Below are 24,331 nucleotides of genomic sequence, written 5' to 3' on the forward strand. Positions count from 1 at the left end.
TCTCATTTAGAAGCAAATTAAACGCGTTGGGCAGCATGTTTCTTCATGCGGCTGAAGTTAAAAGAGCTGTGAATAGTAATTAGAAAACCAAAGCAGTTTCCCAATGCTCATCATGCCTGTTGTGGAACATAAGCACATAATGTGTGTGTGTTTGTGTATGTGCAATGCATTTGCAGTTTGAGCTGAGTAATGATTGTTGTTTTAAATAAAGTGTCCAGAGAAAAAAAGTTTTTTGTTTTTTTAAGCTTTTTTGTAATGTTGTATCTTCATCCTTCACTCCTCTGATCACCTAATGTAGAAATCAACAGTCAATATCTGATTTATGTGAAAACAGTTTACTTAAAACACAAATGTAAACACACCACTTTCACTGTGTGTATTTGTTGTGCTTCAGTGTTTATCCCCCTTTCTTTTTCTTTACATAGATTTAAATAACAGAGACAGAAGAATATTTCTAATCAATACAGCAAATCTCTCCATGAGAATGATTAGGCTACACCTCAGAGTTCATTGACCTTAGAAGAGAAAAAGGTCAAGTCTGTTTAAGTTATTTAATTAAAGTAGGCCTACTTAGAAGTTTACAATAACCAAAGAAACTGTGCAGAGTTTGCAACATAACAAGGGACTATGATGACAAAACACTTACACAAAGTAGGCAACCTGGGATTTGTCATGGAGTAAAAAAAAAATATATACATATACTCGTTTTATACTTCTCATTTTGATATTTAATTACTTATTAGCCTAATTGGACATGAGGGAAATCTCCATGTCCTTTCAAGAATAAATAAAGGTTTGAATCTGAATTTTACATAACTTCACCTAATATTAAACAGGCCAATTAGTTTACATGATAAAATCAGTTCATTTACGAAACAAACAAATTCTGGTCAATAATCAATTATTGGTTTCATCATGTAGTAAATGACCAATTCATATTTATTTATTTAGTTACTTATATTTCAGTTTGTCTGTTTCCACAGATAGCCTTTACGTCTTTCATGATACAATGTAAATAAGTAAATAAAACATTTGGAAAAATTAATTGATTGCATATTAATTTTTTATTTTTTTGAATCGTCTTTATTGACAAATTTAAAACATACAAAAAATGTTTATATAAATTCTTATAGAGGATGAACATACAACAGCAAAATACACAGGAACAAGTTAATTCAAACATAAATCAAGGGGGATTGTATATATATATATAAAAAATAATAATAATAATAAATAAATAAATAAATAAATAAATAAATAAATAAATAAATAAATAAATAAAATAAAAATCAAACTTTTCCAAAAGTATACATCAGGCAAATGTAAGCAGACAACAATCTGGAGCAAGGACAAAAAACATTCAACAAAGACCAGAAATCAAAACAACAAGAATTTCGACGAGTCAGCACGAAATCTTTCTAGCGATCCTGCTAGATTTCATTTTTGATTGAATATTCATTAACACCGAGCATAACCAGTCTCATTGGTCGACCATCCGACGTGACCGAGAAAGTGGGAAGGAAGGAGAAAATCAGTAACAACTCCATCTGAGTCTGCAGCGCCCCCCACAGCCTCTCTTCGGAACTACACCTGAGCTGTGAAGACATCCTGCCTGCCTCAAAAATCGCAGACGAGCTCCGGCGGCGGCGGCGTGAGTCTGACACAACGGGGTTCCCTCTCCACCGGGTGACGGACCGACTGACCGCCCCCCCCGCCCCCCCGCCCCCCACCTCGGTCGGTGAGAAAACGTTATGGACGCGCGGACCCCAGAGAGCCGCAGTCCCCAGATGGCGGAGTGAGTGAGGATGCGACTCCCCAGTTCCATCTTTGTGTCGGTGTCTCTGTTCACGGCCGAGACCACGGCGGCGCTGTACCTCAGCTCCACGTACCGCTCAGCTGGAGACCAGATCTGGCAGGGGCTCACGCTCCTCTTCACGCTCGTGCCGTCCGTGCTGGTGCAGCTGACCCTCACCTTCATCCACCGGGACCTGAGCAGGGACAGACCCCTCGTCCTGCTGCTGCACATCCTGCAGCTCGGACCCATCGTCAGGTCAGTGCTGGCTTGTTTATGTTTCTCCGGCTGTGTTTATTATCCACAGGTGTCGAGTCCACGGATGATTTATCCTCGTTAAAACATGTCCGGCCCGCCTGCTCATAAGCTGCTTAGGGCTGGTTTTGGTTGAATGCATAATAAGGCACATGCTGTTGTTTTCATGTCGCTTTTGGCTCTTTGTCTCCTCTGGCTGGCTGCTGACACTCTGCTGCATTCAATGTATGTCTGTTGTGAAAAAAAAGGCAGATCAATGGCAGGGCAGCGATTATTGATATGTTCCAAATACCCCTCACATCTGTTTGTCACAGAGAGCTCAGCCAACACCACTTTCAGTAAGACCCCCCCTCCATCTCACAGTTTGATCTTCTTTAGGCCATGATCTCACAGGCCAAGCTGTGTCTGATTTATTCATGACTGCTCTATCTGAAAGGACATTAAATCACCCCTCATAAAGCCCAGCTGGAACACGCCACAATCCTGAAACATGCAGAATAGTTTTCCACATATGGAGAATTCCCCTTGCATTTAGAGCACAATGGGTTAAATAAATAAATTGACAGTGTCTGTTTTATACTGTAAACATTGGCAAAGAAGAGCTTTAAACAATAATAGGCCGGGTCTCTGTCTGTGTAAGCCCCGGCCTGACCTGATAGACCATCTGTTTCATCTATATGAATGTGAGCCTAATCCTGCATGCAGAAAAGAAAAGCCTGTCTACTGTACACACAGGAAGCGTATGCTACTGATATCAAACATGCAAACACATCGAGGTCAGACTGTGGTAAACATAAAAAAAAAGCTTGTTCTCAAATACAGAAAGTACGGCTGAAACAGAAAGTTGGTAAATTCACAGATCCACAGGAAAATTAGGTTCTATATTTCCTGCAATATTGGCAATAATTTCACATTCTCAGGTGTTAAAATTTGTTGTTTTTCTTATATCATGGAATGGATATAGAGTATCTTTGGCATCATACAGTTGAACAATAGAGGGTATAGTGAAAACAACTTAGGCTCATAAAGCGAGTGTACTCTAATGGAAGACAAAAGGGAGCTGAGTTGATAATGAATTAATTGTTAGTAAGTGGTGCAATTGGAAAAACATCCCAGCTGCGTTGCATCCACATCCTCCTCTAAAATCAGATGCAAGAGAATGATAGAAACAAAGGATGTTGGTTAAAATTACAACATTATTTTTTTAAGGCAAAGAGACAACATGCCAGTGTGCAAGGTGACAGCAAATGACAAAACAGAGACAAAAACATCACCTGTGCCAGGAAAAAACATAGAAAACAGATTAAAAATAATCCAACAGCATCAATCCAAAAAATATATTAATGCATTGTGGTAACACTGTTTTCTTATTAAAGGCTTTAAATGTGATTATTCAAACTTAAATATATAAATCAAGTATATCCAGTGAAAATAACTGTGTGAGTCATGACTGTCTACAATGGGTGTAACACCCGAGTCCCACTGTCTGTGATGTTTTCAGAGTTTTCAGAGTCCTATCTTCACTTTGTTTACATCGCCAGGACGGCCGGCTGACTCCTCCCCTCGTGTATAAAAGTTGTTTAATTGAGGGACTAGAGAAAAGAAGAATAACATACTGTACTCACTGCTTAACTGTGTTTCTAGATCACGCTCATTTCAGATAAATTTACATGCAGTGTGAAGATACCAGCATAATAAAGATCGCTAGCATTAGCATGCTAACACAACAATGCAGCGCGAGTTGTTTTGGTTTCATGCTGGTGCTCAAGGGCGACATCTGCTGGATCAAAAAATCACATAAAGCCTTTAAGATATTTCTCAGCTTTTATTAAAATGTAAATGAGAACACAGAGAAATCTGGCACAATGTTGATGCAATACTTAAATTTAGAATTTTTATTAAAAGCGGTATAAAAGTTCCTTATGAAGCAAAAAAGGTTTAAAGTAAAAAGTGAATATTTGCAGTTTTATCAATTATGGGCTCTCATGAATTGTCTTTACCATTTTCACATGTTGTATTGATTCAATTACGTGTTTTTCTGTAGATTCTCCACTTGAATAGTAGATGAATGGATAAGTCAGCCATTAGATAACTACAATGATTGATTACTTAAGGCTGGTCAATAAATCAGTAAATTAACCAAACCACTTCAAGGATCCAGCTCCTCAGCTGTCAAACTGTCTCTGCTTTTTGTCTGTTGAAGATCATTAATCCTTCTTTTTCTTTAGGGGTTTGGAAAGAAAAAAAGTAGCTTGGTAACATAACTAAGGTTCTGGTGGTTCTGAATTCACACATTTAAAAAAAAGTTTCATAGATACCAAAATAAGTGAATCAACAGAAAAGTGATCAAGTGTTGTGGAAAAATACTGATGATGAAAATAACTGATAGTTTCAAACTGCACATTTGGCTCGTCACCGTTCATCGAGCCGTCAGCTTTGTGAACCATGACAGTGAAGTAACGGTTCTGTTTTATTTGTGGAAACTTCCACATCCTCTCCCAGCATGTTGACCCCCCAGCCGTGGCCCCTTTGAGTCCGGGGGCCTGCTGGGCCCAGTTTCCCCCTCGAGTGTGTGTTCAGATGATTACTGCTCAGACTTCTACGTCTGTCCTCCATGAAGAGCAGATCTAAGAATAGCACGAGTCGCTGTCGGCTCCTTATCTCTGACAGCACAACCAGGGAGGGGAAGGTCTGTCTCTACAGTTTACTGCCAACAGCAAAAACTTCCTCTACTCTCGTCCGCCCAAAAACACCACATCTTATATTTCATAAACATTCCTTATCACTTTAGCAGCAATGACTCTGCCGTCTGTTGGGCAATAAACACTCATCAATTTAATTTCCTCAAATTTAAGCTTCTTGTTTTCTACTCAGTATTTGTTTGTGTGATCATGTTTGTTTTCATCATGTTTTCTTAGATACTGTCTGTTCAGCTGGATCAGAGGATAGTTTGACAAAAATATGCTTAACTTAAAGGCTTTATATGTGATTTTTTTGATCCAGCAGATGTCGCCCTTGAGCACCAGCATGAAACCAAAACAACTCGCGCTGCATTGTTGTGTTAGCATGCTAATGCTAGCGATCTTTATTATGCTGGTATCTTCACACTGCATGTAAATTTACCTGAAATGAGCGTGATCTAGAAACACAGTTAAGCAGTGAGTACAGTATGTTATTCTTCTTTTCTCTAGACCCTCAATTAAACAACTTTTATACACGAGGGGAGGAGTCAGCCGGCCGTCCGGGCGATGTAAACAAAGTGAAGATAGGACTCTGAAAACTCTGAAAACATCACAGACAGTGGGACTCGGGTGTTACACCCATTGTAGACAGTCATGACTCACAGAGTTATTTTCAGAGGATATTCTTGATTTATATATTTAAGTGTGAAAAATCACATATAAAGCCTTTAAGGTCCTCTGACTAGTTTTTATCAAAGTTATGTAAAGTCTACTCCAGAATGTCTCTTTCCTTTTAGTAGCTTCACCTGTGGGGAGGAATATAGAATGATTTTGAGCAGAGTTTGAAATTTAAGGGAAAGTTTTTTTATTATCATTTTACTATAACGAGATTTACTTTTTATTGCAGATTTCTTATATCTGTTGTTAAACATCTTTATCTCTGATATTTTATTTTAGCTACTTGGGAGAGAAGCAGGAATAAACAGTGACTACATCTGTGAGTGAAGGTTTTCTAACCACAAATAACAAGACTGATGGACCATTGAGCTGAAGGTGACTATAGCCACCCAGCATTTTGTTGTTTTTTAAGGTGATTTTTACTTTTCAAAGTATAGAGTGACTGCTTAGTTTAAAACAGATATACTGTATAGGACAGGTCACCAGCGACTGATTGGTAAAACATGCATGGGCTAAAGTAAAAAAAAAAAGAGTCTGAGACATTAGACTGTTCAGGCCTTCAACTATCATAACTTGGCACTCCCCCAAAAAGACACCACTGGGCCTGACAACTTTTCTGGGGGGAAACCATGAAGTGTGTTTACATACTCACTGGTATCCTGTTTTTGATCTTATTCAGGATATTGTGTTTACATGTTCATATCCCTGTATGGAATGTCTGGCTGTTATATCAGCATCTCAGATCATGAATGATCACAAGTGTTGATCAGAGGTTAACATGCCACAGTATGCTTCTATTGTTTCTGGTGTGCCTCAGTGAGTATATCTTCTCAAACAGGTAACAGATCTGATCTGTGCAGATTACTACTCCACATATACTTCAGTCAGGTAAACACAGTCATGTTGACAAAGCCTCACCTTTTAAGTTGTTATGATGAACTTTTTATTGCACAAAAAAAATAAAAACATAATAGATCAATGGAAAAACAGACAGTACATAATGATTAGTTAATTCATAAAATATACATTTTGAAAGAAATGTGCTGGAGGAGCTAAAGGAACCCAGAGGGGCTCGTCGAGTGTAGCCCTCCTAAAGAGAAACATGTAACACACAGACAAATTATTAATGTTAGTCCAAGCAAAAACAATAAAGCTAACAAGAACACATAGTCAATAAGATGTAAAAGAAAGCAAAACAAGAAAGAGACAAATTAAAGAAGAGGGGAAAAAGGTAGAGAATGATTATAATGGCGCTTTGGTTAATTGGCCAAGCAGGAAATAAATGGTTTGTTTTTTAAATAAGTTGAGGCTGGTTCTCATTTACACATCCTGGAGACACAATCCATTAGGAGCTGTGTTTCTAAATACGAGATGAATTCTAGGCCGATATTCACTTTCATTTTCAGCTTTGTTTTTGGTCTCCACCATTTCCTGAGGGCCTCTTTGCATTGCTCATATCTGTTCAACAACTAGCTAGGAGCTAACTGTCTCACTGCTGTTTGGTGCAGACCTGGAAAAGTTCAGGGTATTTCAGAGCCTGCTGTAACTGCAAAGGAAAGTTATGAGAGCCCTGAGAGTTATTAATAAAGTCACAGGCTAGAAAGGAGCTGATAGAAGCTAAACATTTTTATTATAGCTAAAAGGAAACTTTGGATTCCAATGATGAGTCTCTCTGTTGGTTCATCATGAAGGGAAAATGACTTTAACATACAAGTAGTAATTTGTTTGAATGCATCTGCTTTGATCAAGCCTATGATTTGCTCCTCTAAGATTCTGCATACAAAGACAGAATCTGTCAATGGAGGACAGGATTGTGGTATCTGGATTTTGTTTGAATTAGGCTCTGATTGCATCCAGGAAAATAATCAGTGTGAAGAACTAAAAGGTGGAGCAATCCTCAAATTTCATTTGCGGTCATCTAACAACAATTTGGCTTTAAATATTTGCCTGTGAACAAACATCTTCATGCAAGTGCAGCTTACACTCTCTACTTATACGTTGGTTTGAATCTCAGCTTCATTCTTGCCTCTGAAGTTGCTAGTGTGACTGTTAAGTAAGGGCAGTGCACAAAAACAAAGTCTTGGGGGTGGGGGGTGGGGGGTGGGGGGTTGTCCTTTATGGAGAACTGCTGGTGTAAGGCCCCAAAAGGGGGTCGACTCCTCCCGGAGACTACAGCATATCTTATCATGTTTAACTTCTGAAAAACCTGCTCACACACTCAACCTCATTTATTTATTTATATGTGTTTTAATCAAGTCGGTGATGTGTTCAGTGTGCGTGCCTCTTCAGTGTAGTTCAGGCTGATAACAGTCTCTCAGCACCCCTGTGGTTTAAATCCTCTTGCCTTGCTGTTTTATTGGCGCTGTGTAACAGTGCTGCTATTCCAGCACAGACCTCTGGCCCTGCGCCCACACTCAGCACTTCACTGTTTTACTAACTCGCTGAAATGACCGGCTGTGAGTGTAACTGGCATCTCTTTGGACATTCATAATAACATGGAGCTTAATGCCTGTGAACATGTATCACTTCTATCATCCGGAGGCATAATCAGCATGCTGCATGTCAGGACTCTGGTTACACCCACAAACAATAAGTCAATCAAAAACATCAAATGTGCAACTTTTTTACCAAAGAGTCAATAATTAAATAATTTATCAAACAACATGTGCTATTTTTTAATAGTTTTCTATTTTTTTTCACCCCTACCAACTCCTCAAACGTGTCAATGTTCTGTCTTTGATGGATTCTGTCACATTACTCTGAAGATCTTTTGGTTTTCAGTGTTTCCACAGCTTTTTGGGGGGGGGGGAGGTGCAGGCAGACGGACGCCGACACAAACACGTGAAGGAATCTTGGTGTTCATGTGTTCATTATGTCAGCTGTCCTGTTCTATCGGAAAGGTATCCTTAAATGTCTTCTTTCCCTGATTTCCGACTCTATCCACTATCCTATCTCTACAATAAAGGCACAAAAAGCATAAAATAAAATAAAAATTAATCTAAAAAAATGTTTTATTAACTTGACCTTCAAGTGGGGTGGGGGGTAGGGGCATTGGGGGGGCGTGCACCCGTAATGTAATGGTAGGGGAAACACTGGTTTTGGATGTTTCTCTGTACTACAATACAGAGAAACATATTGATCTGATTATATATTGCAGTTTTATGTTGATATATTTCATTTCATTTTACCTTTATTTATTTTCGACAAATTAAGAGACAAAAAAAAGACAAAAAACAACGAAGACAAAATACATAGAATATAATACCAGAAGAATAATCAGTAAGCAGGCAACTCCAGTTAATAAGATTTACACTTATGAGTACAGTGAATTGTGATCAGGTTTTTAAATTGACCCATGGTAACCATTGTATTGAGTTTTAATGTGTTCCAGGTGTGTGCAGCACAATAGGTGAAGGATGTTTTTTTAAATAATTAATTATTATTATTTTTTGAATATTCTTCTCATAATCTGCAAAGTGTCAAGAAAATACAGCGGTCAAAAAAAGTTATGGAATAAAAAGTACAGTATGTGTGTGTAGTGGCTTGGAAGTATAAAACTGAATAATAAAGCAACTCTCTGGAACAGATTTATTAAAACGGTATTAAAGTCTTTCTATGTGATTTTTCACACTTAAACATAATATAAATCAAATATATCCTCTGAAAATAACTCTGTGAGTCATGACTGTCTACAATGGGTGTAACACCTGAGTCCCACTGTCTGTGATGTTTTCAGAGTTTTCAGAGTCCTATCTTCACTTTGTTTACATCGCCAGGACGGCCGGCTGACTCCTCCCCTCATGTATAAAAGCTGTTTAATTGAGGGACTAGAGAAAAGAAGAATAACATACTGTACTCACTGCTTAACTGTGTTTCTAGATCACGCTCATTTCAGGTAAATTTACATGCAGTGTGAAGATACCAGCATAATAAAGATCGCTAGCATTAGCATGCTAACACAACAATGCAATGAGTTGTTTTGGTTTCATGCTGGTACTCAAGGGCGACATCTGCTGGATCAAAAAAATCATATAAAGCCTTTAACACAGTGTGTAGTACATGCAAGTGGTTGCATGCCATCATTTTTTTTACTAAAGTATAAAATTAATAAGATTCCCATCAGCCTTGTACATTTAAGACATCTGCTAGTTAGCAGTCTGATTTGTGCCCCGTCAGCTTTTTGATATTGACATTGCAGCATGCATGATCTTATTACATATCTGAGTTTGAGTTGTCTGTTATTAATGTTTCTGTGTTTGCATGGAGCCTGAGTAATGAAAGGAAAATCAGTTAATAACGGAAGGTCTCAACCAACGCACTAAATGGCCTCTGATCGCAGTCTGCTGCTGTGTTTCAGGTGTCTGGAGGCGTTTTGTATTTATGGCAGCGTGGGCCGCGTGGAGGAGCCTTATGTCAGCATCACCAGGAAGAAGCAGATGCCTCGCGGGGGGCAGTCTGAGGAGGTGGAGCGGCAGGTGGGGCAGGCGGAGGGGAAACTGTTTACACACCGAGCAGCCTTCGCCCGCACCTCTGTCATTCAGGCCTTCCTGGGATCTGCCCCCCAACTCACCCTGCAGCTCTACATCTGCGTCCTGCAGCAGGGGGTCTCCATCGGGAGAGGTGAGGCCTTTAAGTGTGTGGGACAGTTTTCAATTTTTTTTCCACATGTCGGCTGTCACCAGTCGACTGCTCCGCTCCAGCGTAGGCTGATCAGCTGAGTGCCATATTGGAAATAAGAGGATGGTGTTTTCATGAGTCAAAGTGGTGTTATGTAACCGCCTCTCTGCCAGTTGGTGCAGATCTGGAGTCGGTGCTGTCCAACTCTTTATGTGTGTGTGGGAGAGAGATTTAGTGAAGGTTCAAACAAAGTCAAGAAAGGACATCTGGTCGTCCAATTGGGACAAAATAAAAGACGATATAAATACGCAGCTCTTTATTTCCTCGGCTTCTAGTCGTCTGACACTTCTATTTCACACTTAGTGATTTAACAGCCGAGTTTGATGAATGAGAGCTTCAGGGCCTTACAGGAGAGGTTCACATTTTTCTACCCCAGCTGCATTATTGAACATTTCAATATTTTGTATTTGCTGTGAACATTCCAGAATTTTGCACAGGCATGTTGAACGTCCCTCTGTGATGTAAGTGATGGACAACATGAGGACAGGAAATACTAAAAGGACAGATTAATTTGATTAACTCGGACTAAAAGAAGGTTGAGACAGTTCGATTTTTTTTTTTTTTTTAATTAGCACCTGATTGTTATTTTAAACCCTTTGTTTGTGTATTTGTCACCTGTCATTTTTTATTACATAACTTTAAATCACGTGGATTTATATAACATTTTGGCCTTAGAGGCAGGGTGAGAAAGCTAGCTGAAATTCCATCTCAAACATTTCAATGGAAATCAAAGATTTGTTTTGTTATAAATATTTTATGTTTATTGCTTTTGGCATCTTTGCACCATCAGCTTGGAATTTGCTACAAGGCACTTTAAAAATCAAGGCACTGGTCTCTTATGGCCATTTTAGATCTTTAATGATTAACTCCTTTACTTCTGATTGCACATGTTTTAATTGATTTTGTTTTTAAATACTATTTATTATCTGTTTTTTGTTTTTTAAATGATTTTGTTTATCTATGATGTGTGTATATATATATATATATATATATATATATATGTGTGTATGTATACAGTATATGCATATTCATATGCTTATGTGTGTATGTGTACATATGTGTGTATATGTATGTTTTGTTATTTTTAGTTTGTTTATCCTGCTCGACGTCATTGTAAATGAGGGCTATGCTCTCAATGATTTTAGAGTGTAAATAAAGACATAATAACAAGACTGTAATAGTTTAATTTAGTAGAAATTTTCTGCAGCTTAACATTTTTTTACTTCATTAAACATAATAAGAAGTCAGACTGAAAGGAGTGAGTTTCTGATGATGTACAGAAATAGATCCACCTCAAACTGTTTTTATTTTTAGATTGAAATCAGTAATCCTTGAAGTTTTAGCGTCCGTTTATTTCTCTTGTCTTTTTCTTAATACCAGGCACACTGATGGTGATCTCCATGCTGTCCATTGTGTACGGAGCTCTGAGGTGCAACATCCTGGCCATTAAGATCAAATACGATGACTATGAAGTGGACGTTCGGCCCGCGGCTTATCTGTGCATCTTCATGTGGAGAAGCTTTGAAATCGCCTCGCGCGTGGTGGTCCTGGTTCTGTTCAGCTCTGTGCTGCAGCTCTGGATCCTGCCTGTGGTTCTGCTCAACTTCCTTGTCTTCTTCCTCTACCCTTGGATCCTGTTCTGGAAGAGCCACTCGCCGTTCCCGGAGAACATAGAAAAGACTCTGACCAGGGTCGGAACCACCATCGTGCTCTGCCTGCTCACCTTCCTCTACGCCGGCATCAACATGTTCTGCTGGTCGGCCGTGCGGGTGAAACTCAGCGACCCGGACCTCATCAACAAGTCCCAGAACTGGTATCGCATGGCTCTGTACTACATGCTGCGCTTTGTGGAGAACGCCTCCCTTCTCCTGCTGTGGTACGTCTACAAAACAGACTTCTACAATTTCATCTGCGCCCCGCTGCTCCTGCTGCAGCTGCTGGTCGCCTACGCCGTCGGCATCTTCTTCATGCTGGTCTTCTACCAGTTCTGTCACCCGTGTCGGAGGCTCTTCTCCTCCAGCATGACACAAAGCTTGTGGAACTGCTCCTCCCTGCTTTGCCTCGTGTGCACCTCTCCCTCGCCTCGGAGACGGCCGTTGGGCAAGTCCGTCCTGGATCCCCTGAGCCCCGGCACGCACAAAGAGCCGGGTACCGAGGGGCCACAGGACACGGCCAGCGACTCGGCAGAAGACATTCCAAATGACACGACGTACGACATGCTAGACGACACGGTCTACGACACTCCCAATGAAATGACCAATAGTACACAAGGTGGAATCAACGGGGACATTAGCCACGGTGCATCCTGCAATGCTTAAAGCATCACGTGCCATTCAGAGGAAGCGACTCTGACAGTTATCATCTCCTTTTTTAAGTGCCACATATTCCCACTCTGCGAGTTGAGTTTACACTTTCAGATATCCATCTCAACTCGTGTTTTCAGCTAGTGTGTCTCCTGCTCCGTCATGAAATGTGTCCTTAAGTGGTGCTCATGGTTGCCATCAATCACTCTTATCTAAACCTCTCATTCTGCAGCCTTTAGATCAAACACAAAACACCTTTTTACGTCTTGAGTTTTCTGGACTGTTTCCACCTATATGCTGCATTACTGATCACACAGAGCCATGCTTCTGGATTGATTGTATTTACTATATCTCTTTGGCATGGAGGTGTGCATGTGTTGGGCCTCAAATGAGCTGTTAATCTGCAAAGGGGGGGAGAGTCTGTTTCGTACAGGGAGTTTTTCTGGAACCCCCCCCCCTTTAGTTTTATGGCTGCAAGCAATCAGCTTTTTTACTCCTTGGTAAGAGCTTTATCATAAAAATGCGCTGCTTCTGTGATGTTTTTGTGTGTGCTAGTTGTTGAATCACACATTGATAAAGAGCCCTATGAATCACCAAACGTTACTGTAAAGCACACATTTCCCCAGCGTCCTGGTTTTTTGCATGTTACAAAAAGGATTTCAGTGACTTTGGTATACCTGTCGAGCAGCTGCAGTGATGTTAAAATGCTTTGTTCGGATGTATTTGCATTTTTTTCTAACACATTTTTGTTGTGTCTGCAAGTCTCTGTCTCTTTTGTTGAACTATTAACACACAAAAAGTTGATTATATTATATCTCATTGAAAGATGTTTGAAATTGTACAACCTTCGACGTGTGTGTGTGCGGGAATGTCAGTGTTTTTTTTTTGTTTATTTGCACTAATTCCTTTTTGCAATGTATCTGCAGAGGGATGTTGACCACAGGTATCAGATGAGTGCTCCTTATGTTTGTTTAAAAAAATAAATAAGAGTATAACAACCTTTCAAGCAAAAAAAAAACCTTAAAAAAACCTGTTGTACACATTCTCATACGGAGCGTGATAAAATGCATTGAAGTGAAAAAAATCCTACATCTGAATAAATTTATATTTATATGTGAAAACTGTCAGTTTTTATTTGTTTGGCTTAGCAGCTGTTCTTACACGCTGTTCTGTGCTGACCTCTAGTGGACAAAAGCCCAAACTGCCATTCTACACTGTGCCAGTGTGATTTATAAATTTCATTCATACTCTGGGTTCATTCATACTTTCATTCATTCATTATAGGACAGCCTCATGTTTCCAACAAATTAATTTATTCAACAGCTTACATTAATTCAACAGACAATTTCCAGGATTTCTTCAGAGCATGTCTTGTTTTCTTTTCTTTTTTTTAAAGTGCATCGCTTGTCAGGACTAAGCATTAAGCATCTAAAACCTGGAAATACACACTCTCCAACCTTTACAGTAACAGAGGAGTATAAATGATTGAAAAAATGAATGCAGACTTGTAGAGACTTTGTACACAAGTAGTCAGGTTTCCAAATCAAACACAACAGTTAGAATTGACTTTTAACATCTACAACGGCAACAGTTCAGTCAGTTTTAAAGAGGAATGTACTGAAGAGGAGAAGCCCTTTGAACTCAACACTAACAATCTAACATTCACCATCTTTAACAGACTAACATTTGCTAATTAGCACTAAACACAATGCACAGCCGAGGCTTATGGCAAAACAATTCAAGTTCTACATTACACAGAGATTACAACATGTGGATAATATCTTAAATTTTGACACCAGATTACGTGGGTTCATTTGGAGTATATTTTTTTTGTACTGCCACAGGTCCCTTCATGTCATTTTCCTGCTCCCTAAATGCACATCATGGACCATCACAGCACAACTCTGAGTCTAAACATCTTTAATGGCTCCTGTATATATCCAACTTGCTGCATGAAATTCTACCAGAGGGAGTCATCAGAAGGTCTTCACGTCTTCTTGGTGATGGGTTCATTTTTGATAAAGTTTGGGGAAGTGGAGATCAGCTTCTTGAAGCTTCAGAGAGCCATGGCTACAGCGAACACACTGACCACACAGTACATTGTGCGATTCTCCCACCTCACTGTGCAGCTTCCTAGGGGGCATACAAAAGGAGGAAAAATGAAATTATGCATCAATTTGAAAATCTGTTTCTGATGAGAAGTACAACTTTTAAAGTCCCTCAACATTTTTATTTTATAATTTGGATCTGGGTTCTGAATCAGCTTCTTCTTTTATTTGATTTATTTGAATGCAAGTGAAAAATCTTTTAGGTATATTTAAAGTCTGTACTGAAACCTGGTTGTCAACCTAACCCTTGAACAATTCCAAACATACAAACTCTAATTGAAAGTCTTCTCTCACCATCAGTGGCCGTGTCCCAGTAGCAGGAGTTGGCTGTGTGGAGACCAGCGCCAGTCTTCTGCATGACCGAACAGTTTACTGCAAAATATCAGACAGCAGCATTATTCACAGGAACATGATGAGCTGCACATGTCAACATTACACCATGTTACTCTATGGTACAGAAAGTTAGCTTACCTATGTATTTAAACGGCCGTCCCTGTTTGAACAGGTGAGTCAGAGAGTGCTCCACTATACTGGCCGTCCACTGGTTCACTTTACTCTGGTCGTAATCTGTTCCTCCAATAACACCTTCAATACACTGAGACAAAAACAATCAGAGAGACTGTTATCCATCAAAGAGGGAGTTTAAATTCAACACAGTTCATTAGTGACTCCTGGGAGGAGAAACGTTACCTCTTTGACTGAAATGTTGATCTCATCGGCATTGAAGATAACCTGCAGTGAAAGAAGAAATAGGAATGATTTTATTTGCGTTAAAAATACCCCAAGGAATGATTTGTTTCTCTGTAAACAGAGCACCAGTCCATGACACTTACTGTGTCACATGGAAATCAGAATCAGAAATACTTTATTAATCCCAGGAGGAAATGTGTTTGCTACAGTTGCTCATAAAACCAAAAATCAGTAAGAAGTACAGATAAGTTCACAATATAAAATATAATATATACATTGTCTCACCATACTGTAATCTGTTGTTAGATGTTAAATTTACAAATGATCCCTGCACTCAAGTTCACTTCATTTGTCTACTCACAGTTATATTGAGTAGTTTCTGCTGATAACATGTCTACACTCCTTCACTTTAACTTATGTCAATACTGTTCATTTAGGTAGGTAGGGCGTTAGTAGGCCTACTTGAGGGACTGCAAATATAAAGTAGCTCTAAGATAACTGGTGCATCAAATTGTAATATTTCTGTTTGATATTGCACACACTCCCTTAACATATTAAATGTAATAAATAAAATAAATATTGTTAAGGAGGCTACTTTCTCTACCATTGCAAATTGTGTTCACTCTTAAATGTATTAAATTGGTTAAGTAAATACAAATGTGGGTAATTCACGTATTTAGCTCGCTGTATACACTTAATATGAAAACAATAAAGGGCACATAGGCGGGAGCTTCCACTTTATTACACACACAGCAGAACACATAACAAACACAACAATCTGTTTCAACATGAACGGGCTGTTTTAAGCGTTAATATATCAAGTAACCTATATCAAATAGTATATATAGATATATAGATATAGATTATATTAAATGTATAATTGTAAACATACTGTACCAAACTGTAAAGACATAAGGATTGTATAAATATATAACATGTAAATATAGTACATCAAATTGTACAAATAGATATGTATATATAGATATATGGATTGTATAAATTATAAATTATAAAAAATCATAGTATATCAAGTTGTATACATGTATAATATAATATCAAATATATTATCATAAATATAGTATTTAGATAGATTGTATATATAGAGAGATTATAAGGAACACAGGAAGGTAATTTAATTTAATAAATATTAATTATTGAGCTGTGGAAAAGGATTAAATAAGTTTTATACTTCTTCCTCCTTTTCAGACATATCAACTGAATATATGTAATTTTATTTTTCTCTTTTTGTGAAATAATTTGAACATTGTTTTTTGTTTATTGTATTTTCGTGCTTTTCATTTTGTTTTGTATTTTTGATATGTTTGATTTTATTTGATATGTCTGAAATAAATTTAATCAATCAATCAATCAACGCTAAAAATAAATAAAATAAATAAAGAAGCTTAATACTTGATAAATAAGATAAGATAACATTAATAAGGATGAGTGTGAGCATCCTCAGTGAGCTGACTCTGTTCACTACCCAACAGGCTGTCTGTTGTGTTCACCCATAGGACTCACCCACAGGTCTCACCCACAGGTCTCACCCACAGGACTCACCCATAGGACTCACCCATAGGACTCACCCATAGGACTCACCTCATCCCCAGAGTTATATTCCTCCATCGTCCCTGACGTTGCTCTAAAAATCACCGGCGTCTGTCTGGTTCAGTTATTGTTCCTGTTTACTTCCGGGTGTTCAGAGACGAAGAGCACAACTCTGCGCAAACTCAGCTGGCTGACTGAAAGAGTACAGCGCCCCGCTGTGGTCACAGTCAGACACTACAAGGCGACTATTACCAACATTAGAGGGCGCGTGTGTACACATTTTATCTCCTACCAAATACTATAAATCTTTTTATTTCTCAGGACTGATGTTCAGAAGTGCAGAGCTCTCACAAGTTTCTTAAAGAAATCTTGCAATAAATTCCCTGATGGGATGAAAATAATGTTCTTCAAGTAAGAAAGAAAAGCACTGTCTTATAATGTCAATACAAACCTAATGCTTATTCATTCACCCATTCTTTTTTTTTTTACATATAACATTATATTTGAATTTGATTTCTAACACATATCGTGTCACGTGAAAATGAAAGGCCTTCATGTGAAATGTCCTGATGTGACAGTTGGCTTTATTTCACGTATGCTTTTGGGCAATGAGTCTTTGAGACAGACTCCACATTTTTTCCAGAAAGGAATTCTGAATGTTTGTTTATTTATTCAGACAATTTTAGTGATCTTATTGCGGTTATAACTAAGAGAAAGAAGCGAAATAAGAAATACATTTTTATTTCAGGCCCCTGAAGGGCCCCTCTCCCCACTGGGGCCCTGGGTAGTCAGTACCACTCCCCCTCCCCGCCCACTACTACGCCCCTGGACATAACTCAGGTTATTTATTCTCCTAAATTGTAGGTTATACTTATTATGTCACTCTTGCCAATGCCACAAGTTTTCCAATTTATTTTAATCTCTTTTATTTAATCTCTTTGTGTTTTGATTTGATTTGATTTTTTTCTCTCCAATAAATCACTTTGTAACCTGAAGAAAATTGCTCCATAAATAAAGTTTAATGGGCAGGGCATGGCAGATTAACAACTGCTAGTAAATGCATCAGTTAGCCTCTGGACATATGTCCTATAATCTCATATATCAATATATGGCCTAATTAAAAAAGACAATAAAACTGGACTGAAAGCGAAAAGATTAGAGAGGAAATGAAATATATTTTTAGCATTGATTAGACTTGATTGCATAAAGTGACCACATTTCATGAAAAATAAAAGAGTAGCCTATTCATAAAAATAAAATGCATGTGAAATCAAATTGTCAAAATGAAACACATAAGCAATCATTTCACTTAAACAGCTCTACTTTGTGTTCACCCCATTTCACCTTTTTCAAAGCCCTGCTTGTTAAAGATGACCAACCCTTAATTTCCTGCAGCTTAAGTGTTATTAAATAATCTGTCGTTCTGCAAGAAAGCTGGCTTCTCCTCTGGCCAAAACAACAGAAATAGACCCCAAAACACCCAGAGGATCTCAGCTGGGAAATACATAATACATAATGCTCTGTGACAATACGGACTTTCCCTGAAAGAATTTACAGAAATACACGCTGGTGTTAAATAGGCTTAATACCCCCCAATTGTTTATTCATGGAAAAAACAACAGGAGTCTGAGTTTGTGCAGAAACAACTGTCGCATTGTCACAATAAGCCTATTTGTCAAGATTTCGTCCATGCGTCTCTCTCTCTCTCTCTCTCTCTCTCTCTCTCTCTCTCTCAAACACACACACACACACACACACACACACACACACACACACACACACACGCACAAATACGCACACCACGCCCCCTTCTGTCGGGAACACCCTGGCTGTGGATTTGCGCCTTCAGACGGTGCCGAGGCGCACTGACACACTCACGTAGGCTCCGGTCCCTGATCCCCGGACTGACTCCCTCCAGCCCCGCCGTGCTCTCCCCTGCCGGCTCCTCGTCACCCTCCGCCGCTTCCAGGTAAGACACCACTGCGTCTCTGTGGGTCATCCAGCTGTAGTACCAGGACACAAAACACAAAACATCATCTGACATATGGCACTGTAAGCCGCTGCTCTGTGTCCTCACTTAATGATGTTTCATTTGTGTCCTTTTTTTTTTTTTTCTTCCGGGAGGTGGGGGTTGTCTTTTTCCAACATCACGACCACGACCCCGGACGATTCGTCACACACAGCGGGGACCAGACAGCCCACTTCCCGGGTAAAGTTAAGCGCGTTTTGGTCAGGTGCAATGCAGCAAAAAGCTCCTTTTTCTCGCCTCTTGTTGCCTCCGCTGGTTTCGACGGTAGATTAACCTGCAGTCAACTCAGGTGAATTTGAACAGTCTGCTGGGAATGTGCTGAATTTATTAAACTTCTTTAATTTGAAAAAGCATGATAACCTCCATGTAAGCAAATGATAACGAAGAGCAGCTCAGTGTTTTTAAATGACCGTTTTATAATGACGAGGAGTGACTTTAATGATCCTGCTGCTTCATGTCTGTGGCTCACAGCTGATTATTCATGTTGACCTTGTTTGTTGTATTTTGGAGCCACCAGGATGTCCCAGTGCTTTACTGGGAGGACTGCTGTTACTGACACACACTTTACAGGCTTTACAATTCTCCTCTGTGTGGTTGTCTAGCTCCATGTTCAGGAGAGAGGTCTCAGGTCCTCATTTGAATTCAGAGGTGGATTCACCCTCAGATTAGTCATGGTTGAGGCTTTGTGTTTGATGCCCCTTGCAGCATTAGGGGGAGAAATATTGATGATTCAGTGAGACAAAAAGAAACAGGAAGCTCGAGATGTTGTCTGCAGGAGGATTTGAAGCCTTTTTTTCAGGAGACAGAAGTCCTGATAGGAAGGTCAGAATCTTATTATACATACACAGGTTACATTTGCATTGAAATAGTAATGATTGTGACTTATCACTGACATGATACAGTCAATTATTGTAAAAAAAAAACGGTTAATCGACTGGCAAATCAGATTTCAGAAAGCAGTGTGTAATGCAGCCCAACAAACAAGCGAGAGCAAGATTAACAGAAGCAGAAAATTCATGCAATGAAGAAGGAACAAAGGATTATAACTAACAACTCAAACCACTTACTGTCAATTAAAGTGATAGGACGACAATTTTTCTGATTAGTCTGATATCTAATTGGCAGAAAAGCTGCAAATTCTCTCTTAGGAGAGGCTGACACTATCACAAGATTTAACAAGAAATAATATGAAATTTTTGAAGTTGCCTTGTTTCTGCACAGTAAAATCAATCTTTCAATGAGTTATCCAATTCACTATTATTATCTGCTATCTAGAGTTTCAGCACAATATTACATGTTATAGTTAAAGACATTGTAAAGTTTAAAGCTCAAATAGACAAACATAAGAGGATTTTACACTTTGGAATATCCAAGTCTGCTGGCCAAAGTGGTAAAGTAGCCACTCACAATATGCAAAATATGCATATACAGTATATATATATTTTTTATTAACCATAAGTCTCGAGCTTCACTGAAGAACATCAGGGCTGCTTGTTTAACAATAGAAACTGTTGAATTAAATACAAAAACAGTTGCACTAATGAGTGAAAAATAACATTCCTGAGTCCATATAATCAAGAGTCCCCACAAAGCCCTGTAAGTGGATTTAATACCCTATTAAAGTAAAGTATTAAAGTGTTGTAAAATCATTCTTTCATGTGTAGAAGAAAAGCAAAAACCTTATATTTTACATTGCTGAGAGATCTCCTGCTGTACTGTAATCTGTCATAGTGACGCCTCTTAAAATTAGTTCATTGGGCTCCTAAAAGAAAAAGATTCAGTTTCTGCTGAGGCTGGTTTGTCATTGTCACAGAGAAAACGCCTCCCTAATGATAACCGAGCTTTTATGCACGGCTCACACACTCACACATGCACACACACACACGCTTACCCACACACGGCTGGAGGGGAAATAGATGGGTGAATAAGAGGAGGGAGGGGGAATGTAGGGATTCCCTGATTTCTCTACATCCCGGCAGCCGAGCGCATCCATGCAGCGGAGCAGAAAGAAAGCTCAGGGGAGAAGAGCAGTCACACGGCATTAGAGGTCTTAGAAGGTCTGTGTCAGAGACATCTAGCAATGCATAGACGTGTGTGTGTGTGTGTGTGTGTGAATGTGTGTGTGGGGTTCTACATTTACACACTTCTGTGATATTATGGCAGACATTTCAGTGACAGACGGCAGCTCATGGTGCCAGACTGCTGCCCTATAAAAACCAAAACACTGTAACAAGCAGACATATTTACTCAAATCTTGAGGCTGTTTCTCAATACGGATGTCTTATTAGCTGCTTCCACTTCCATGTAGTACACTGTGTACACTGTGTACACTGTGTATCCACTTGTGCTGTAGTGGAATTTTGACAGGAGGATGTTTTCTCAGATTAAACAACTGCCACTTCTTTCCTCCTCTGCTTTTTTCAATGGACTGTTGCATTCAGACAACATTTGACTGCTATGGTGTCCCAAGCAATCTGTTGTATTGTTTGCTGGCGTGACTTCCATTTAATTTTTTATTTGTAACAAATTTGAGTTCTGCATATTTTTAGTCTCCACTTGTTTCATGTGAGTTTGAACATTCGCTGCCACCTGCTCCAACGTCTTCTTCAGTAGCTGTGGTTGCTACCATTCAGGTTGAGAAGAGTGCTAAAAATCATTGTCCAAAACCATTGGACGATGAAAAGGCTTCAGTAGTTACTTCTCTCTACCTTTTATAGGTAAGCAATGTTAGCACCTCCTCTGTCCTTCACATACATCGTATTGACATTATCCACTTCCTTGTATTCGCACCAACAATGACCTACCAGGAATGGTGTTACGCAGACATTCATGGATTCTGGTTTAATCAATGAACATCATCTAATTAAACTAAATAATCTGCATGATTATAACTGAATTAACTCTGATGACGCCCCAACAGTCTGTAACAAAGCTCTTCTGTGCTGCAGCATTGAATAGCATCTGATCCCTTTAGTGCCGTGTTGTGTGGGGTTTCCCTGCCTCCCACTCACTGATGATGACTCTCTGTTATCCATGGCTCTGTCTCTCGCCATCCGTTTGGTATGCAGCCTATAGCCCTGTGTGGCCTCAAAGATACACGGCGTCCCCGTTCAATCACAGCCCCCAGCCAGGCAATCAGTGAAAACCTGACCACACACACACCAACACTGCAATGTGTGTGTGTGTGTGGGGGGGGGGGGGAGAAAATAACAGAAATGAAATTTGGAGGCAGCGCTGAGAGGAGTGACTCAGTTGAGTAATAGATTGCCGGTCAGGGAGGGGTGCTGATGTGTCACTCTCCTAAAACCTCTTGTGGTTATGGGCACATGCATCTGTGGGCGCTCCTGATGTTGAACTAAAGCCTGAGGGGGGTGGATAACCTGCATGGGATGATTGGACCCTTCAACCTGTAATTTAGGCTAAAGGTGTGGATGCCACATGCTGAGGAAAAAAATGCTTTTATTTAACTATGACATCATTATTTCATTATTTACCAGCGGCAGCATCATCCTGATCAGGGTGTGCTCTGTGGAAAAGTCCACACAGCAGAGCATTCATCAAACATAGGCATTAAGCAGATTCATTGTTGGTAAGTCATGCACATTGAGGTGTTTAATCAATAATATATTTGAACAGCTTAAAGCCAGCGTTAGTGTAAAGAATACTTTGAAACACCCGGCTTCAATGTTATATAATAAAAGATTCAAAATGTTTAATGTCATGTGCACAGTAGGAAACATGTTTCCATGTACAGTGAAATTCTTTCTTTGCTGTCCACAATGAATGCCAACAATAAAATATTAAAATAAACATAGCCAAATAAAAAAATATATATATTTACAAATATCCAAAGTATACAAAAAATAAGGCAATTTGAAGGCAGTAGAGTGCAAATAGAAAATAAACTGTGCAAAAACAACAAACCAGGGAAATTAAGTGAAATGATTCAGTTTTCAGTGGAATATTTTTTTGCACTAATAGCAGGGATTAGCTTATTATTATTATTATTATTATTATTATTATTATTATTATTATTATGGCTCTCTCCAATGTTTTGAATTGTGACTGCATTATCAATTTTAAACTCTACATGTCAGAGTTATTGCTCTTTTATAGTTCACAGTTTTATTTTTGGGCCATTTTGTCTTCATTGAATAGGACGCCATGCAGCAAAGGGACGGGATAGTTTGGAACCCCATGGCAGCTGTGATGAGGATTATAGCCTCTGCATATGGGGCACGCAGCATAACCGCTATAGGCTACTCTGCACCCCATCTTTTTAGAATATTTGAAGTCATTTGTTAGATGGATTCAACTAGAAAGGTTATTCTTGACATGGCCGTTTATTTGGACGTCTGTCTTGTGCAGGTCTGTTGCTCAGAGGTGTGTCCTGGTGATAGTTGGTATCACCAGAAACTGCTTCTTTTTTTTTAGTTTTGAAACACAAAGTGCCACTTTCTAAAAGGCACTTTTCATGAGAAGTTTTATCACCTGGGGCGCTGGTGGCGCAGTGGTTGGTGTGCGCACCCCCGTGTGTGGAGACGGTGGTCTTCCGGGCGGGCGGGCCGAGTTCGGGTCCGACCTGTGTCTCCTTTCCCACATGTCGTTCCCCGCTCTCTTTCCCTGATTTCCGACTCTGTCCACTGTTCTATCTCTACAATAAAGGCACAAAGGGCCCAAAACTAAATCTTTAAAAATAAAAAAAAATAAAAAAATAAAAAAATAAAAAAATAAAAAAATAAAAAAATAAAAAAATAAGTTTATCACCTGTGATTAGGACTTTTGCTGTGGATTAATCATAATAAAATCATTCTGGACCAGTCAGTTATGAGCGTATATGAAGACTTAAAGTCTGGGAATCGTCTCCCACCATATTGATTGATCGACCCTTTAGATTTATGCAATCAGAACATGATGATCTTGCATTAAAATGTACGAATATTTACAATATAATCATCTCAGCATCAACGGCCCTGCTTTGCATGCTAACTAGAAATTAAATTAAATCAATACAGTGTTTTTTGATGTGTAGCCTCACAGAGCTGCTATCATGGCTGAAGACCATAAAGGCTTTGTTATGCTTGAAGAGGTTCACATGGCGTGTTGTTGCATCATCCCTTGATGGAAATGATGAGTGGTTGTTAGAAACGTCCACACTGACAGGCACAGTTAAACTCCGAGATGCTGCACGTTGGATTGTTGTACAGAAAAAGTCGGACACATTGGAAAGGTGATGAGTGAAGGGTTGTCTGAGACGGTTTGACTGCCAGACGAGCAGTTTTCAATAACTCCTATTTGTCTCTTTCTTTCACACCAGCTGAAGGGGTCAACCTCATTAAAGTCTGAAAAACGAATCCATAAATCATTATTCATCAATCCTATTAAAGCCTTTAGTTACAGCTGATAAATGTTAGGACCTTATTAAAAAGAAGGGGCCTATGAGGCAGCTACTTCCAGAGTTTCTTGTGTAACTGTGAACTTTAAACAGAGCCTTTTTTAAAAATATATTTATCGCAGGCAGTGAAAATCACACAACACAGTAGAGACACTAACATGATTATAATAAAGAC

General features: G+C 39.2%; 3 protein-coding genes across 10 annotated transcripts in view; 2 read left to right on the forward strand and 1 right to left on the reverse strand.

The window, feature by feature from the left end:
- Positions 1–1,519: 1,519 nt before the first annotated feature.
- Positions 1,520–13,507, forward strand: xk (X-linked Kx blood group (McLeod syndrome)). The gene is made up of 3 exons (XM_020648787.3): positions 1,520–2,050; positions 9,764–10,026; positions 11,464–13,507. Exons 1-3 carry the CDS (start codon positions 1,806–1,808, stop codon positions 12,399–12,401), a joined length of 1,446 nt encoding a protein of 481 aa, XP_020504443.2. The 5' UTR covers positions 1,520–1,805; the 3' UTR covers positions 12,402–13,507.
- Positions 13,508–13,682: 175 nt separating this feature from the next.
- Positions 13,683–16,925, reverse strand: dynlt3 (dynein light chain Tctex-type 3). Its single transcript, XM_065962171.1, has 5 exons — positions 16,784–16,925; positions 15,185–15,226; positions 14,966–15,089; positions 14,789–14,866; positions 13,683–14,519 (listed from the first exon to the last, which is right to left on the reverse strand). The coding sequence occupies exons 1-5, from the start codon at positions 16,808–16,810 to the stop codon at positions 14,443–14,445; spliced, it is 348 nt and encodes a 115-aa protein (XP_065818243.1). The 5' UTR covers positions 16,811–16,925; the 3' UTR covers positions 13,683–14,442.
- Positions 16,926–18,544: 1,619 nt separating this feature from the next.
- The window catches only part of sytl5 (synaptotagmin-like 5), a 44,478-nt gene continuing 38,691 nt past the window's right edge, over positions 18,545–24,331 (forward strand). For 4 of the 8 annotated variants that reach the window (XM_065962161.1, XM_020648781.3, XM_020648785.3 and 1 more), the window contains exons 1-2: positions 18,545–18,701; positions 18,857–18,941. The gene's annotated coding sequence lies outside the window, so the exon portion shown is untranslated. Of the gene's footprint in view, positions 18,702–18,856; positions 19,051–24,331 lie in introns of all 8 variants that reach the window. The other 4 variants (XM_065962164.1, XM_065962162.1, XM_065962166.1 and 1 more) reach the window with 2 other exon arrangements.

The sequence above is a fragment of the Labrus bergylta genome, chromosome 13 (genome assembly GCF_963930695.1).
Source record: "Labrus bergylta chromosome 13, fLabBer1.1, whole genome shotgun sequence".
Taxonomy (NCBI): Eukaryota; Metazoa; Chordata; class Actinopteri; order Labriformes; family Labridae; genus Labrus; species Labrus bergylta.